General features: G+C 43.8%; 2 protein-coding genes across 2 annotated transcripts in view; one reads left to right on the forward strand and one right to left on the reverse strand.

Annotated features, from left to right (window-relative positions):
• Positions 1-1,404, forward strand: part of LOC113210913 (uncharacterized) — a 10,562-nt gene extending 9,158 nt beyond the window's left edge. The window contains exons 2-5 of the mRNA XM_026429111.2: positions 180-352; positions 431-595; positions 690-1,049; positions 1,137-1,404. Coding sequence (XP_026284896.2) covers positions 191-352; positions 431-595; positions 690-1,049; positions 1,137-1,208 — 759 coding nt within the window. The 5' untranslated portion in view covers positions 180-190 and the 3' untranslated portion in view covers positions 1,209-1,404. The remainder of the gene's footprint in view (positions 1-179; positions 353-430; positions 596-689; positions 1,050-1,136) is intronic.
• Positions 1-1,611, reverse strand: part of LOC113211108 (SEC14 domain and spectrin repeat-containing protein 1) — a 40,214-nt gene that overhangs the window by 2,504 nt on the left and 36,099 nt on the right. The gene's annotated exons all lie outside the window — the stretch shown is intronic.

Consider the following 1,611-nt stretch of genomic DNA (forward strand, 5'->3'; position numbering starts at 1 on the left):
TCCATTGAATCGGAGAAAAATGGACTTACCTTTTGGGCGATCCCCACTTTCTTACATCCTTGCAAAAAGCAGTGTATACGGGTGGTCGTTTGACCGAAATCACGGGTGGTTTTCTCCTCGGCTTCGCCAGGCTTTATACTTAACATTTCTTTTCACTAATTACTCGACTTCTTTCACAGGTGTTTCAGCAATGGCTGAACAGTTGGATCGATTAATCATGGGCGCCAAAAAGGCATCCGAGGCTCGGTCGACGAGACGGGCACCACGCAGGAACGCGTCCTCCAGACCATCTTCGCACCAACCGGCCTTTTCAAGGAGCAATCGGTCTAGATCATTTCAAGACGGTGGGACGGTAAGTGAGATTGCGCATGTTATTAGTTGCTATTGGTTGCTATCATTTTGCGATTTGCAATACTAAACCGTTTTCTAGGTTGTCAACCAACCCCCGAACAGTGGTTCCAAGATACATGACTGTTACGTCGTCTTAGAGCGAATTAGCGATGCTCCAAAAAAGGAGGCACAGAATGTTTCTGAAAAGCAGACGCCAAATGACGAACGCCAACGCATGGCGTTGAGGATGAGACATAAGCAATCCGTAAGTCTAACATTAAGTTAAACGAAGACTAGAATTCTTCTACTGTTTTAATTTGGATTTTCCGATTTTGATTGTGCCACCCGAATGTTCTCAGGGATCGCAAGAAAAAGAGCTGCTGTCCACGTCCAATGCAAAAAACGTCCATGAGGCAACTACGGTGGGCGTAAGTAAAACCGACAGTGGTGCCAAAGACATCAAGGAACACAAGGATCCGATTGACCCAGATCGATTGAAGACCGACTGTCAGGCTCCAGGCTCCGGCTACATAAGTGGTCCATTCCATCAGGAAACAATACTGAACGGAATGTATCAGGCTGCACAGCGGGGTAGGGAGGAGTTTGATGTATGCATGAAGAATTTCCTCAATTGTGCTGGTGTAAGCCTGACAAACAATAAGAGCGAAGCAATGCCACTGCCATGGTTTAACGTTAAGGAAAATTTCCAGGAAGATAGCGTATGTACTTATAAGCATTCGCTTTTACAACCAGTCAAATCATGTACTGTACTGTAGCAAACATCTAATGTAGCATTTTTTTGGTAGGTCATTTCGAAGAACCACAACAATAATTTTTGCCTGTTTGCTGATCTTGAAGCTGAAGCTGACGACGAGTAAGCCGCACAGCATCATAAAGTCGTACTTTTTCTTATGAAACGATGTTTCATGTTGACAAATTTTCTATACTTTATATTTTATGCTTAACTAGTATTTTTATTTTTCATATTCGTCAATATGTTATTTTTTCTTCGTTGGCGCTGTACAGCTTAGGCTAACAAATGAAACAAAATAAAATATTGTCGATTTTTAGAAAGTTTGAATAATATGCATCATTTTAACTAAACCCCCTTCTCATCCCTATCGTAAAATCGAATTACACGCCCGCCTTAAAGCCAGAAAGAACCGTCTGCACACAAGTGCTCACACACACGCATTGCACGGGAACTAATACCCTGGCCGTCTAATTGGGAGGCTTGGCGGTGGCGGCGCGCCAGCGCCAAGCCAAAGACAGGCAACGTGC

This window comes from Frankliniella occidentalis, unplaced genomic scaffold (genome assembly GCF_000697945.3).
Source record: "Frankliniella occidentalis isolate FOCC.00 unplaced genomic scaffold, Focc_3.1 Scaffold66, whole genome shotgun sequence".
In the NCBI taxonomy this organism is placed as follows: domain Eukaryota; kingdom Metazoa; phylum Arthropoda; class Insecta; order Thysanoptera; family Thripidae; genus Frankliniella; species Frankliniella occidentalis.